The sequence below is a fragment of the Pteropus vampyrus genome, unplaced genomic scaffold (assembly GCF_000151845.1).
Source record: "Pteropus vampyrus isolate Shadow unplaced genomic scaffold, Pvam_2.0 Scaffold81, whole genome shotgun sequence".
In the NCBI taxonomy this organism is placed as follows: Eukaryota; Metazoa; Chordata; class Mammalia; order Chiroptera; family Pteropodidae; genus Pteropus; species Pteropus vampyrus.
The window spans coordinates 7,257,465-7,272,577 of record NW_011888862.1 but is presented as its reverse complement, the minus strand read 5'-3'; the positions used below and the strand labels follow the sequence as shown (position 1 = coordinate 7,272,577).

Here is a 15,113-nt window from a genome sequence, read left to right as displayed (position 1 = left end):
CATTCTTTTCCACAGTGTGGCTACCTTATGACAATGCCCAAATTGCATAAATATATAAAATACTGTGACCTGTATTGGTGACAATATATGTCACCGATATATGAACAGATTATTGCTACTATACCTCCTTTACTCATTAATTCTGACATTTCTAGATAAAACTTCCATTATATTTTCTTTCATAAGAGTTTGCTGTTCATTGCTCATAAAAGTTTATCTATTTTTATCTTTTTTGGCTTAATATATCTTTTACATTTTTATAAAAGCTTAACTTCTGCTGGCATACTTTCTCCTTCACTAGAGAATTCGCCTTTATTCATCATTTTAGGGTATTAGTTATTTTCATGACAAATTCAAATACATTTGTGAGAAGGTTCATACACCTACCCAATAGTTTTCCAACCTCCCAAAGATGGGAGGTCCTGCTGGTCTGTATAGACTTTTAAAATACCATAGGATGTCTCTAAATTGAGGTGTCTCAACCTCAGTACAACTGATATTTGGGGCTAGATAATTCCTTGTTGTGGGGAGCTGTCCTGTGCATTTTGGGATGTTTAGCAACATTCCTGATATCCACCCACAAGGTACCAGTAGCACCCACCCACTCACCCCCAGTCATGACAACCAAAAATGTCGTCAGACATTGAGAAATGTCCTCTGGGGGGTAAAATCTCTCTCTCCAGCCCTATCATTGAGAACCATTGCGTATGAGATAAGAAGGAGCTGCCACATGGCCATAGCTCTTTACTGTAGATACTGGGGGAGAGCTCTGACCTCTATGCCAAATGGCTGTGTCAGGAATGACTCAATGTAGGTAAACAGAGTAGAGGCAGTGATTTATAAGTTAGTATGAGAACACAAGTTCAAAGTAGAGAAATCAGAGGTGTGAGGTGAGTCATCAAGAATCCTCAGAATCTCCAAAAAGATATTTGCACTGATGTTCATAGCAGCATTATTCACAGTGGCCAGAACATGGAAGCAACCGAAGTATCTTATGATAGATGATTGGCTAAAGAAGCTGTGGTACAATAAATACAATAAAATAAAACTCAGCTATAAGAGATGAAATACTGCCATTTGTGATAACATGGATGGATGTTGAAATAATCATGCTAAGCAAAATAAGCCAGACTGAAAAAGTTGAAAATCACATGATATCACTTATATGTGGGATATAAACCTAAAAGCAACAAATGAGCAGGACAAACAGAGACTCATGGACATGGACTATAGACTAGTGGTTACCAGAGGACTAGCGATTACTAGTGGGGTGGGGGAGGTGGGGGAAGGTAGATGGGGTAAAGGGGGTCAAATATAGGGGGATAGTGGGAGGATGAAGTGGGTAAAGGGGATCAAATATATGGTAGCTGAAGGAAACTGGACTTTGGGTGGTAGACACATGATAGAATATACAGAAGTCAAATGATAATGTACACCTGAAAATTATATAATTGTATTAACCAATTTACCCCACTAAACTTAATAAAATAAAAAAAATAAAATAAAGGAAAAAAAGGAAAAAAAAAGAATCCTCAGAATCACAACATATCAATAAAGTCTTCTGGCTTGGGTAGAAGTGTTTGGAGCTCTTAAAAGCCAGATTTTCCCATATGTTAGAAAGAGCTCAGAGATGAAGTCTCACTTGCCCAGCCTGTCAATATGTTGCCATCATTTGGGGAGTCAGATTTGACAGAAGCAGCACAATTTGCAAAGCTATTTGACATGGCTGATTTGGCAGAGCTATTTTTGCTGCCTAACAGTGAGGGTGGGGGTGCATTTTAGGCCACACAAATGGCCACGTGTTTAATACCACATAAAATGCACATCAGATGGACATCCCTGACTCCTGAGTCCACACACCAGGATTTGGAATGGACAAGGGATGGGATAGGCAGTTTCAAAAAAGAAGCTGGAAATTTAATGCTTTATTATACCAGGTAACATTGTTCCTACACCAAAAATGTCCTCAAACCAAAATGCCTAAATCAGGACAGCTGCCTCAGGCACATGCCTTATTTGAGCTGTGTCAGAGATGGAGCTGTGTTAACCATATCCATCATGTAGTTTGTGTGAATATTACATATTTCAGTTATGAGCTGCCTTAGAGGCTTGTGTACCAGCAGCCATCTCACTTGTTACTTGGGACCACAAGCTCACAATTTGGAAGAAACATCATGTGTTGACTTCATCACTTCCGAGACATGTAACCTTAAGCAAAGCACTTAATTTCTGAAAACTTAGTTTCATCGTCTGTGAAATGGGATAATAATTGCACCCATCTCATATGGTAATAGATGAGATAATACCTATAGAGTTTGCAGCACTGCTATTATTATTATGTCATGAACTAACAAACGGGCTTATTATTCAGCTTTTTCTACATTGTCTTCCAATGGTATAATGGTTAGAAGGATGATGCCAAGTAGCTAGAAGGTCTCAGCTGCTATGCACAACCCCCTTCCCCATACACACGATTCACAGTCTGCTTGGGATGGAGGCCCAAGTTCAAATCAGTTTCTCTAGGATGCCCAGATGCTCTCTGGCCTGGACTCTGAGGTTGGAATTGGTGGTTTCTTCTTAGACATCAGTCCTATCTTGATTTAATCAGAGGGGCTGGTTTAGTCTATGAGAGAATATTTTTTTCTTGCCATGACCATTGTCACTCTAGGTTTCTCTGGTACAAAGTTTTATTTTATAAGACTCTTTGTGAACCAAGAACCCTAAGAGGACACATGGAGGTTTCTGTTAACCTGAACCTTTTGGGGGAGACCAGAATATTACATTAGGTTGGTTATATTATACATACGCTGCTACTTCAAGTCCATGTATGTTGAACCAGAGTTAGGAATGGGCCTTTTAAAATCAAATCTATTGCTTTGCTTCATATTTTGACAATTTCATTTTTAAAAACTGCTATAGAGAACTGGTTTTGGAAACATTCTCCAATTTGTTTTGCTTACTTTGAGTGGCCTTAGGAAAATAATGAAAATAAAATATAACAACACATTATAAATATTTTTTAAAAAACATGTTCTATGTGTGTATACTTAAGAATAAAATGATGTTTATTTTTTAAATGCTTTCTGTGGAAACTTCATGACACCAATTTTATTTTTCTTTATATAGGGAATGCTTCTACAGAAAAGAATGGTGTTTCTTTCAGTGTTCAGAATGGAGATGTGTGCCTTCATGATTTCACTGGAAAACAGCACGTGTTTCATGAGAAAGAAGATTCCTGCAATGGTAAAAGTCGTATCGCTCTCAGAAGGACTTCAAAAAGGGGAAGCTTACACTTTATTGAGCAAATGTGATTCCTTTTTCTAAAATCAAAGCATGATGCTTGACAGTGTGACGATGTCCAATTTTATCTTTTCCACAATGTGAGATGTATGAAAATCAACTAATTTTATACTCAGCAACCTCTGGAGGAACATAAGCTAATTGAGGGCAGTGGTTACTATTGGAAGAGGAAACTAAGATGTTTTACCATGGTTTTAAACAACATACTAAATAAGATTCATTTAAAGAAAATAAAAGTAGTTCATTTCCAGCCACATTTTAGAGGTTAAGTTATATTATCTTTGATAATATCATATAAAGCAACTGTTGACTTTCCAGCCTGTTGGTGAGTTTAGTTGTGCATGCCTTTGTTGTAAATAAGCTAAATTCTAGTGACCTACATGTCAAAAATCTTACTTCTACATTTTTTTTGTATTTATTTTCTACTGTGTAAATTTATTTCTTTGTAGAATCATGGTTGTGTTATTGTGTCTAATGTGATAATTCAGAAAACCCACAGGGTCGGGCCTGGTTAGTACTTAGATGGGAGACCACCTAGGAAGACCATGTACTGTAGGTGTGTAAAAAAAAAACAGAAAAGAAAAGAAAAAGAAAACCTTTGCTAGTTCAGTGAGTTCTAAAGCTCCTTTTGGAGATTATATGGGATGTGAAATATAGAAACTTCACTCAAATCAAGAAATAATGATGCCAGCCAGACTGGAAAAATGCAAGCAGACAGTGCCACAATTAGCTCACACAGTGCCTTTGAGCAAGTTAGAAAAAGATGCCCCCACCAGACAGACACAGCCCCATGGGCGCATGGTTTGACAAAGAGAGTGGGGGCCATATTTTAGCCCCACTCACTCTCTTGTACAGGGTGTGAACTGTATACAGCTGGATACATGGCATCTAATACCAACACCCATCTCCTGACCTCATCCCTAATCATCAAATTATGGAACCTGCACCAAGATGTTTAGCTTAATATCTTGGCCACAGAAAGGGATGGAACAATAATCTAGACTATATGTCAGGAAAATTGTGAATGTGGAGGAGATACATACACTGCCATTTCTCAAATCCCAAGAGCCTTTCAGAAAAGGGGAGTAGGGATTACTTTTTTAAAAAGATGTATATAAAGAAAAAATAATATTGCTGTGCTTTGAGAGGCAACTACGTGGTACTTTGTTGATTGTTATGACTGGTACACTCTGGCCCAGCCAGAGCTGTAATTATTTTTAAAAGATCTCTAGTCTTAAAGAGTGTATAGTAACAAGGGGGAATAGCTATTGGGAATGGTGAACTATCCTGCAATGCTATTGTTTCCATATGCATCAAACCCTGATTGCTTCTATCTTGCTTCCCACGTACGGCTGCTTGAGCAGTACCTCAATATGTCCTTATTAGGAACATTTCAAAACCCTTTAGTTAGGTCTTTCACTAAGGTTCTCTTGCATATATTTCAAGTGAATGTTGTATCCCAGACTAACCATAGTAATAATGTAATACACTTCTGTGAATGCTGATTTGCCTTTGCAATATTTCTTCTCTGATTTATTTGTCTTGTATTTATGTGTTAAAATAGACAAAATGTTAAAATCGACAGAATGTTAAAATTGACAAAATAAATTTACAGTTAACTCCTTTAAGTTTGAAAACGTTCACAAAGAAAATATTTGCAATCTCTTTCCCTGGAGGCATGACATGGAAGTGAAAGGACAGACCTGATTAAGATGACCACTAATGTCCTTTGGCAAACAGCAGGCACACTGTGACTGAGAAGTTAGAGCAAGGATTGTTCTCTCACAAGATCGGTTTCTGAGGTCTCTTTCATATCCCCCTTATTCTTTCAAGATTATCTCTTTAACGCATGTTGCCATTGGCTCACATGAGCCCCAAATTCTGATCTCCTTCAACTGTCTTCTTCCTCAGCATCAAATAGCAGGATTTCAAGAAAGTAAGGCCAGGATTTGGGGTTTCTGGGGAGCTGATTAGTATGTGGGAGCCACGAGTGGGGGAAGCTGGCCTCAACTCTGCAAGAGTTGCAATCTCTCCTTCCATGATGCTCAGCTGCCTCAAAGATGTTGAGTATTAAATTGATGAGGAAGGTGGTAAAATACTCTAGATTAGGGGGTGAGATCTCAGAAACGAAATATCCCAAAGCAGATTATGTAACCAAAGTGTACACAAGAGGATGCAATGTCCAGTGTCCTTTAGATCCTGCTCCCCCCATACCCTGCTTATTTTTCCTATTGTGTTTTTGTCTGGGCTGTGGTCCTTAAGCCAAATTCTCATCTATTTTTTCACTTCAGACAGATAAGGGGCAGGACAGAGAGAATGTTCGTGAGAAGCATCCTCTGTTGGGTTTAAAATTAGTCCCACAATCTGAGACTACTGAAAGAGATAGAAATGGTAGCAACATGAGGAGGCAAGGAGTATCACAGCAGTGGCCAGTACTTGAAGAAGTATTTCCTCAGAACGTTGAAGTTTTTTTCCCCAAATACACTGCAGCCATTAATCCCTAAAGTAACTATTAACGTCGATGAGTAGCATCACGATTGCTCTCAGCAAAAATGGTGAAATAGCTTCATTTGGGATACAGGGTTGCGTCTAACAAGGTCACCTAGGAGGCAGGCTAGTTTGTTGAAGGCCAAAAGCTCTTCGAAAAAGAGCTAGTTTACTGAATGAGCAATTTACCAAATAGACTTGTGTGTTGTCACTTGAGTGTTTATCTCCATAACAGCATTTTAAGGACTATTCAGTTTGTCTCTGCCTTAGCTCTTTGCTGCTACAGTTGGCGTCTGAGGACAGAAAAATGGAAAGACTGGTCATAAGAACATCATCTTAAATGAGAAGAATTCTTATCAGTATATTCTTTTTTCTTTTCACCTCGGTCTCTAGGTACAGCATCAAAAAGTTGGGGCAGGCAAAAATTGAATACATTCTTTGAGAATATGCTCTTTAAATATATTTATAAATATATTCTTCACTGTGAATAAATTTTATAATCCTTGGTATTTCCTCTCTTTACTTCTTTGTCTCAAAATAGCTATAGGAAGCTGGAGCAGAGACAAATTCAACATTCTTTAAAATATTGTGATGAAAAACAAAATGCTCTCCAGTCAACTAAAGTTAAATTGTCATAGAATTAATTTAATTTGGCTAATTGGCTATTTTGCAAATTGGTTCAGAAAGAACCCTCTCCTGTGTGTCAAAGATAGAGTGCTTTTCTATAAAGTAAAGACTTGAACCTACTAAGAGAAACATTTGTTGGATTCTGCCTTGGACACTGACTTGTTCTTTGGGAACTTCCTTGGCTGAAGTCCCTGTGGCAGGCCAATGGATAGACCCTTTGGTTGGGGTCAGAGAAGTCATTACATGGTGCTACCCCAGGATCCAGTTCTGAGTTTACAACTTTATGAAGATCATGAATCAGCTTCAGAAACAATAACATACCCCATCACGTTCCATCTGATTCTTGACAAAAATTTGAGAAATGACCTGGAGACAGGTTTCTATTGGGTTACAACCAGAGAAAGGCTTCATAGATAATGGAGACCAAGACATGGAGGTTTTGTATCTAGGAAAATGAAGATACTAAGATACAGGTCTGATTTTTATATAGCACAACTTCTAGTCCAAAATGAATCACTAAAATTCATTTAGAAATTTAAAAGCTAATTAGTAGTAGCCTTCCTTTTTAGTTTTATCCCTGAATTTCAACCTTATTAAAAAATATAGCTTGTATAATATGTATTAAAGCATAGACCAAAGCCTAAGAATGTAAGCTGGCTGTACACTGAAGAGAGTGTATGTGTGTATAGCAAAATTTACAAAGAATGAGATCAAGAAACTGAAAATGTTTCTATACTGGATGGAAATGCCAGGTAATGAGCAAAGGGCATCAGTTATTTCCCCTATGACTGCAAAATGGACTCCTGAAGAAGCACTCAATGTGAACGAAAGCAGTAATGAAAAGAAGCAATGATCCCAGCTTTTAGACAGAGAATACATGAGAGTTCTAGTAAGAGTACATATTTAGATTCCAAAAGAGACTTAATGATATAACTTAATATCTAGTTTTATTTACCCCTAGACTAATAGCATGGAGGCACATCACATGGATTGCTGCGATATTTAAGAAAGTTACCCAGATTGTTAAGAAAACAACAAGTATGTGAGATGAAGAGGGTTCTGATGTTTTAGTTGAGTGATATGGATTTATGTTTTGGAATTTTTTAAATGAACTTGGTTAAGGACCATACATAGGGGGACCCAGCTGAGCAGGATTGATTTTCATTCATTTATTCATTCATTCAACATTAATTGAGCTACAACTATATGCTCAACACTGTACCAGACATGGTAGGAGATACCAAAGACTTTCAATGAGTACTTCACAATCCAGTTAGAAAAACATGCAACACAGGAAAAAAATTACAGTATGAGGCAATACATTATCGTTAAATGATGATGAAAACACCTATTATTTATGAAGTACTTTTCTATGAGCCAGGCACGGTGCTAAGTGCTTCATACGTGCTTAATCATAGCCGCCCTAGGAGGTAGGTGCTATTATCCCCATTTTATAGATGAGAATGGTGAATTTGAAACAGAATGCCTAAGCTCACGCCACTTGTAAAGGGCAGATCTGGAATTTAAACTAAATTTGAACTGACTCCCAAGACCCAAGCTCTTAATAAAGAAATTGTTATGGGAATTCAGATAATGGGGAGGGTCAACAGGAGGAAGGAGCCGAGGGGGCCCTTAGATAGGCTTCATTCACAGGGAGGAAAAGGAGAACGGCCTAATGGGTCAAGCATATAGTAAAGGCATGAAGACCAGCAAAGGGCTTACAGAACCGATTACATTAGCGGAACTGTCCAGTGGAATTACATGGGGCCAAATTTTGGAGGAAAATGAATACTGGGCCAAAGACTGTGAACTGTAGGTAATTATGGGCCATGAAAAACAAATGTTAAGTTTCAAGTTGTAGGCCTATAGGAGAGGAACTGAAGGCCTAGCCGGGTGAGTAGCGTCTAGGTCACTAGGGGTGGGGCTGGTAGCGCTGGGGACCCTGCCCCAGCCGCCCCTTTTCTCTTCCCGACTGGACGCCACTATTCGGCTTCCGCAATTTGGCGGAGACTCAGCCAGCGGCTGGGCTACGACCTCCGCCCGCAGAGGGGCGCCCAGGCGGCCGCAGTGGGAGGGCCTATTTCTCCCGCCTCTGGTGAGGTTGACAGCTCATCCCAGGCGCCTCCTCACTACTGTCTTGTCCCTCGCGGGGAGCTTGTCCTTTACCCTCACCTCGAAGGGTTCTGCTCTGCTACAGAAGGACTTGGGGGCGGGGCTAGAGGGCGGGGTCAGGGACGCTATTGTGAGCTCACCTCAGAGAGAGGCGGGGCCGCTAGGAGGGTGTTTGGGGAGTTCTGGGCCCCTATCGGAGCTTTCGCCTACCTTGCTCATCAGGCCTGGCTCCGCGGGTTCCGCTCCGCGCCCGGGGCGGAGCCGGAGGCGGGCCCACGGGCAGGGCCGGGCCAGGCCCAGGGCGTCGAAGTGGCCACCGAGGGAAAATCTGTTTCTTCAGCCTCCGCTGGGGGTCGGCGGACGGCGAGAAGGTACGGGACTGAGGGAGGTAAACTGGTTCCCGCCCGGAGCCAGGTTCCCCGCGGCTCCTGCGGACCACCTCTTTTTCCTTCCCCCTCGGGCCGCGACTCAGAGGGTTCCGTTCCGCGGCGGGGGCGGGGCCAGGGCGGGACCGGGGCGGGGCTGCGAGTGGGCTGCGGCAGGAGGATGGGATAGAGTTGGTGGCCCGCCCCTGGGCCTCTTCGCGACCGCCGGAAGACAAAAAAGGCTCGGCGTGGGGATCGTCGCCCCGCGCCCGGAACCCAGTCGCACTGCTTCTTCTGCCGGGGCGCCCGGGACCCAGTCAAGGCGAGGCTGCCAGAGCGCCAGCACCTGTCTCCGCCTCCTCGCCTTGCAGCCGTGCGAAACTCTGGTTGGCTTGTTTTCCAATCATACTTTGGTTCTATCATTTTTTAAGTCCAGACCTACGACCGCCCAGCTCCATCACGAAAACTGTCCGACGCCGTGAGTGTTTGGGAACCAGGCCCGTTTGGCTTCCGCAGCCCGGGCGTCCCACCTCCGCGCAGTAGGTCGGGCACCACGGCCCCGGGAACATCACGGAGATGAGGAGCAGGAGCAATTCCGGAGTCCGCTTGGACGGTTACGCGCGGCTGGTGCAGCAAACCATCCTGTGCTACCAGGTGAGGAGGGACCATCCCGAGCTGCCCTCTGGTGGCACTCATTCTCCTACCCAGTTCTTCTCTCGTGTTCGGAGACTTTGCAGTTAAGAGGTTTCCTCTTTAAATTCAGTCCTTGCTGGCTTGTGATTACCCACCCATTCCCACCCTGTTCTCTGCGAGTCAGGAGACCGAAAGACCGTGTGGCTACTCTACACAGAATTTTTTGCCCACCGTTTGGTATTAAAGACCGAAAGAGCCCCCCGGGTGCTCTGGGTTCAAAATGTATCTCTCTGCATTTGACTACTTCTTTTCGATGAGAGAGGAGATCTGTGTAGGTTAGACAGAGCCCACCGAATGAGGACGGTGAACTCTGGCCTGCGAGGACAGTAGATAGGAGTGAAGAAGCTCCTGAGGTTTGCATCCTACTCTGCAGTATGGATTGACTGCTGCTGCCCTTCCTGTGGGTCACCTTGTTAGAGACCTACCAGCAAGGGCCTTGAGGCTTACTCTGGTTGTTGTTTTACAGATGAGAAAACTGTGGGCCAAAAAGGTTACTGCATTTAGTAGGGTCAGACCCAAAAGCAGATCTTCTGCTCCCAAGTTCAAGGAGTCCTGAGAAGCTGCCCCTGTGATCTGAGGTGTGAATGTGGCTGCTGCTTTGTATTTTGGGGCTAAAGTTATATGTGGGCCCATCATATAAGACAACTGGACTATTTTTATTCGGAGTGAAGACAGCAGCTATGTTGCTTGCTTGCCCTCAATCAACAGCAACTATTTATAGGCCCTCCTGTCAGAGAAGGAAGTAGCATTCCATGGTTAGATGCCTGGCCTGCAAGTTGGGAGCCATGATCCCTCCCAAGCCACTGACCATTTTCCCTTCTTAGCCAATTTCTTAGCCTTGTTTCCTCATTCTGGAAATATTTATTGTGTACTTATTATATGCAAGGCTCTCTGTCGGGTGCTGGGCTCACACAGAAGAATAAATGCTTGTAGTGCAGTGAGATTTATGCATAGGGTCCAGAGTCCCTTGTCTGAAACCCCTGGGTCTAGATGTGTTTGCAAGTCAGAAATGTTTGGATTTTAGAAAGATAATATACATATGCATTCTATAATGACTGCAGTGGAGTCTCGACAGTTCCCCTTAATCAAACACATTATTATTTCTACATCAGAATATAAATATCAACACTGAGTAGGAAAAGTAAAGTCTGAAAATAGTTTCACATCAGTTCAGGTCACCTTTTGCCACCAATGAGCTTGCTGCAAACTTATGAAAACACTTAAAATTTTCAGAGCTTATTGGCTTTGCACGTGAAGGATTGTTGGTTATTTTGGGAGTTTAGCCCAGTTTGCAGAGCAAAGGAGGAGTCCTGGAAGAGATGATGTTCAAGGTGAGAACTGAAGGAGTAGGCAGGTGAATGGAGGTTATTTTTCCTTCCTCTTTGAAGTATATTATAATTACATCTACAAGGCCTTTCCCTTCATTACTGTCATGGAAGGGGCTTTAAGGAGAACTGATGAAGCTTGGTTCCTAGGTTTAAATCCCTAGCTCTGCCTTGAACGACATGTATTCACTCAACTTCTGTGAGTCCATGCTGTCATCTGTAAAAAATAACACCTGCCCCCACTGAAGTATTGCAAAGAAAAAATTAGTGCCTGGTGTGTTTGTCTGGCACCAAGTAGGCAATCAGTAAGTAGTGAGTGCTCTTGGTGGTGTTATGACTTTGATATAGGGCCATACGTACTCAAGCCACATGTCCTTGCCTCACCACCCGGCCCATGATCACCCTTTCCTGAAGGCCCTGATCCAGCTACTAATTGCTTTCTGGTCTTTGAACATAATTATGTCTCCCATGGATGTGATGAAATCCTTAAGCATAGAGACCTCATTATTTTTGTTCCTTTTGCATCAAGCAGTGCTCCAGGCAAATGAAAGGTACCCTTAAGTCCTTGGTGATAAAGTACTTCCTGCAGGCTCTAAGCCATCCTAATGACCCAGCTATTGATCCAGGTTTGCCATCCCTCAAGGGCAAAAGAACTATCTTCTCATTAAAGCAAATCTGCAGCGTTGGACTTTCCTCTCTAACATTTTAATGATTAAAAAGTTGTCTGAGCCTTCAGTCATATTTATTTTGGGAGTAGCTGGTGAGAAGCTTTCATGTTTGCCCTCTTTCCCTCTTCCTGGCTGCACTGTCAAGCTCTGCTGGCTAACCAGAATACTCCACAAATGGTTCTGCTGGGAAATCCCACGAGCCTGCATGTGTAGTATCCTACTTTCCCACCTTCTCCCGCCCTACACGCATCCTGCCCCAACAACTAGTCTTCACAGTAGTAGAGCCCTAACCCATTTAGGGCTTCATCACCTTTTCTGAGTGATCTTAGGCACATCACTTAACCACTAAACATGATCGAGCAATTTTATGTTATGCATATTTTTACCACAGTAAAAAAATGAATGAGTTGCAACAATGGTTTCTTAAGTTTGTGCTGTATCTTCCATCTACTGTAGATATGTACAGATGTTTATGAAGCATTTTTCAGTGTTAGCTGGTACAAGCTCTGAACTCTGTTTCCGATTTGCTTTTTAAATCAAGATCAACTTACATGGATTTCACTTGTTAGAAATCATTCAGTGTTAAATATCTCAAACTAATTATCATTCTTCTATTAGAGGCAATAGTTTGTTCATATCAGCTAGCATGTCAACTAATTCCTTTTCCTGTATCTGTGAAAGAGAATATTTTTTTCCATTAGTCATTTGCTAAATATACTTGCTGCTAAATATTATTTGAATCTTCAAGGCAAAGAAAGAAAGAGCTATGTTTATAAAAGGATCCTTTTGCAGGTTTGATTTTATATATAGAGAGAGATTAAATATGTACTCTAGGAAGTATCTTCAAATATTCGTTGACTTTTAAAAAAAGCAATTCCTAGATTTATTTTGGCCCAGATAAGAAATACTAACTTCGTGCATTTCTTTGATATCAGCTCTGTTTGAGGGCTCATTCATAAAAGTGTTAAGTACAAAGTGGTGATAAGAGAATATGGATCAGAAAGAAAAGTAATGATTGAGGCAGTGTTCACTGTACCTGCAGATTATTTGGTATAAAAAGCAGATAATTAAGAGACCAGGATCTTTAATGGCAATGAAATTTAAAATGAGAATAATGGGATAACTAAAACATAGAGCAATGGAACAAATAATAATAATAATAAAGACTAATTTAGGGGGAAGGTGAAAAAAGATATAATTAAATAATGGAAAGTAATAACGTGGCAGAAGAATGGGAGGAGACTAGAGTTTAAAGCATTCTAAGGCCCTTATGTTAAGACGGAGGATAGAGGTAGTATATATTTTCAGTCAGGAGTTCATATTTAAACATTACTATTAAAATAATATAAATGGAATATGCAACTTTTGGAGAAACGAAGAAAATTTGATCACTCCAAGAGAAGGAAGGAAAAGAGTGCTTGGGGAGAGAAGGAAGTAAAAAAACAAAACATAGTAAACATAAAGGACAAAACAAGAAGATGCAAACAAGTCCAATTATATTAGTAATCATAATAAGTGTAAATTCTTAGATTAGCCAGAGAATGGAAATTTTTTTGAAAGATACATGTGGTTTACAGGAGACAAAACCTAAAACAGAGGATACTCTGTTTGAAAGTAATTTAGCGAGACAAGATATACTAGGCAAATGCTCACCAGAAAGTAATTATTGTAATTATACTAACATCAAATAGATGTTGAAATTTAAAAATATATATATTATTAGAGATAAAGAATGTTATTACTAAATGATAAAAGGATAATTCACCAAAAGCTGTTTTTTAGAAAAGATTAATAAATAGATAAACTGGCACGATGATGGGAGAGGAGGGACAAATAAACAATATTAGGAGAAAATGGAAAAATACTATGAATAGTTTTGGCAGTAAATTTAAAAATATAAATAGACAGTTTTCTAGAGAAATGTTACCAATGTTAACTCAAGAAAAAATGAAATCTTAATTAGATCTATAACCATTCAATTGAATGAGTCAAAAAAAAAATCCTAATCCAAGATGAGTTTACAGACTATGACCGTAGAACATTTAGAGGTTTATCTGTCTATTTATCTTTGAGGGGGAAGGAATTTGGCTTTTATTCTGAGTGGGATGGGAAGCCATGAGAGGGTTTTGAGCAGATGAGTGACATCTGAATAATGTTTGAGAAAAATCACTTGGGGGGAAGGGAGAAAATCCCTCATTCCCTCCTCTGGTTCTTTTCGGCTGGCCAAATAATCAAATGAGCAGGAGGCAGGTTGACAAGAGAAAATCAGATTTAACCTTGTACACACGGGAACCCTACATCAGGAGAGAGTCAGAGACCCTGCATACATGAGAGGTTCAGAGATAGAAATGGGGGTTGAGGTGTGTAAGACATCCTGAGCTAGGGATGACGTGAAGTGCCTTTGGGGGCTTCAAAGGGTCATTGCAGGATGATAAGAAGTGCAGATATTTAGTAAATAGAAGTTTGCCCTGCCCTATAGATAGGTCAAATATTGTTACCTCAGATAATCTCTTATGGACAAGGCCTCTAATTCAAATTCTTCTAGGTGGTTAGTGGGGAGGAGGTGCAGAAATTTCTCTTGAGCCTGAAGCTAAAATTTCTTTTGGCTCAAGGTAATCTGCATACCACTGAGGGACATCTTGGGGTGGCTCATTCTGAACTCTCACACACTCCACCAGCTGCATGGAACATTTGACTGTAAAGAGCCAAAAAACAAAGCGGGGTGACCAGTTAGGAAGCTTCTCCAGTTGGACAAGGGTGGTTGCAGTGGGGACAGCTGAGAGTGGTGGAATTGGGGGAAAATTTTGAAGATAAAGACAACAGGATTTCCTGGTGGATTGGTGTAAGGTGTGTGGAAAAAAGAGAAGTCAAGAGTCACTCCAAGATTTTTGGCTTATGCTATTTACTGAGATAGGGGAAATTATAGAGGAGCAAGTTTGGGGAGGAAGATAAGGAGTTTTGTGAAATTCAAGGTGCCCATTAGTCATCCAAGTAGAATGTAAGTAGGCAGTTGAATATATGTGTAGAAGTGAAGGGAGGGGTCTGAGCTGTAGATAAAAACCTGGGAGTTATTGTTATATACGTGGTGTTTTAAAGGCCATGAGGCTGGATGAGATCACAAGAGAAAGTATAGACAGAAAAGAGATGTTCAAAGAAGAGCTCTCCAAAAATGGGGAGATCCAGATGAGTAGGAATCTCCAGGGGAGACTGAAGGAGAAACAGAGTGAGAATTACTGAAGTTAAGTCCTCGAGTGAGTGAGAGGGGCTGGAGTGTAGCATACCTGGGTGGACAACCTTAGAAAGGAGCACAGACAGTTTAACCATCAAAACAAGAAGGATAGCAGGGTACACGGGCACCATGTTCTCTTAACTGTTTCTACTTTCTCAGTGAAACACGAGGCACAGTCATCAGCTGAGAGTGAAGATAGGGAGAAGTTATCAGAGGTTTGAAGAGAGAGAAGAAGGAAATGGTGGGCCAGGGATTCCTGGTATGACTATCGGACAACATGAAGACTCTTTAATTTTGACTGAGTTCA

The 15,113-nt window shown here is 41.1% G+C and overlaps 2 protein-coding genes and 1 long non-coding RNA gene across 7 annotated transcripts in view; 2 read left to right on the top strand and 1 right to left on the bottom strand.

Annotated features, from left to right (window-relative positions):
• The window catches only part of ADGRG2 (adhesion G protein-coupled receptor G2), a 97,791-nt gene extending 93,432 nt beyond the window's left edge, over positions 1-4,359 (top strand). The window contains exon 29 of the mRNA XM_011363009.2: positions 3,127-4,359. Within this exon, the coding sequence (XP_011361311.1) occupies positions 3,127-3,311 (185 nt within the window). The 3' untranslated portion in view covers positions 3,312-4,359. The remainder of the gene's footprint in view (positions 1-3,126) is intronic.
• The window catches only part of LOC111741665, a 180,101-nt gene extending 171,144 nt beyond the window's left edge, over positions 1-8,957 (bottom strand). For both annotated transcript variants that reach the window (XR_002781055.1, XR_002781054.1), the window contains exon 1: positions 8,737-8,957. This is a non-coding gene — a long non-coding RNA (uncharacterized LOC111741665). The remainder of the gene's footprint in view (positions 1-8,736) is intronic.
• Positions 8,687-15,113, top strand: part of PHKA2 (phosphorylase kinase regulatory subunit alpha 2) — a 74,047-nt gene continuing 67,620 nt past the window's right edge. For 3 of the 4 annotated variants that reach the window (XM_011363008.2, XM_011363007.2, XM_023532331.1), the window contains exon 1: positions 9,070-9,545. In XM_011363008.2, the coding sequence (XP_011361310.1) occupies positions 9,468-9,545 (78 nt within the window). In that variant the 5' untranslated portion in view covers positions 9,070-9,467. Of the gene's footprint in view, positions 8,898-9,069; positions 9,546-15,113 lie in introns of those variants that run through there. The other variant, XM_011363006.2, reaches the window with a different exon arrangement.